This window comes from Loa loa (assembly GCF_000183805.2).
Source record: "Loa loa unplaced genomic scaffold supercont3.3567, whole genome shotgun sequence".
Classification (NCBI taxonomy): Eukaryota; Metazoa; Nematoda; class Chromadorea; order Rhabditida; family Onchocercidae; genus Loa; species Loa loa.
This window is the reverse complement of record NW_018111745.1, coordinates 1-971: the sequence shown is the minus strand read 5'-3', so window position 1 is coordinate 971 and position 971 is coordinate 1. Positions and strand designations below refer to the sequence as shown.

The 971-nt window shown below is 17.0% G+C and overlaps 1 protein-coding gene across 1 annotated transcript; it reads right to left on the bottom strand.

Moving 5' to 3' along the window:
- Nucleotides 1-473: 473 nt before the first annotated feature.
- LOAG_16006 (hypothetical protein) lies at nt 474-632 on the bottom strand (the record flags this gene model as incomplete). The annotated part of the gene is made up of 1 exon (XM_003151495.1): nt 474-632. A coding segment is annotated over one exon (157 nt), but the record flags the coding sequence as incomplete, so codon positions are not given.
- Nucleotides 633-971: the final 339 nt, after the last annotated feature.

The following is a 971-nucleotide window of genomic DNA, read 5'->3' as shown; positions in this document are numbered from 1 at the left end:
TATTATTATTATTATTATTATTATTATTATTATTATTATTATTATTATTATTATTATTATTATTATTATTATTATTGTTATTATTATTATTATTATTATTATTATTATTATTATTATTATTATTATTATTATTATTATTATTATTATTATTATCATTATTATTATTATTATTATTGTTATTATTGTTATTATTATTATCATTATCATTATCACTATTATTACTATTACTGTTGTTGCTACTATTATCAAAATCGCTATTATTACCATTTAATATAGTTACTATTATTATTATTGTTGTTGTTGCTATTGCTATTATGATAATGCATGCGAACAATATGAAACATTAAGAAATTATACAAATTTTATTAAGGAATAAAAGAAGAAATAAACGAAGGATGTTGTTGGAAAATTATTTCGTTTATTAAAATTAGCAACACAATTTCATTTAGCATTCCATTAGGTACCATTAAAACTTAAATTCATTCAAAGTGCTGCTACCATTATTACTACTATTATCACTATCACCAATATTACCATTATTACCACTATTGCCACTATTACTACTACTATCACTATTACCAATATTACCACTATTACTACATTTACTACGATTATTACGATTACCACTATTACTACTACTATTATTATCGCAATAATAATAATAATAATAACGTCACAATTCCTGCTAATATTATTTATTGTTTTTCTTTACCATTCCTTTTTTCATATAAAAAAAACTGTGGAAGAGCAAAAATTTTGTTATTTATTTTAAAATACTGAAGAAATAAAATTTCAATTTTATAACAACCACTTATTTTTATTAATTAATTAAGTAGATGTATTTTAAAAAAAATCTTTCTAATTATCCAAATATAAATAATATTTTTGTTCCTATTACTAAAATCATATCAATTCTATTATTATTATTATTATTATTATTATTATTATTATTATTATTATTATTATTATTA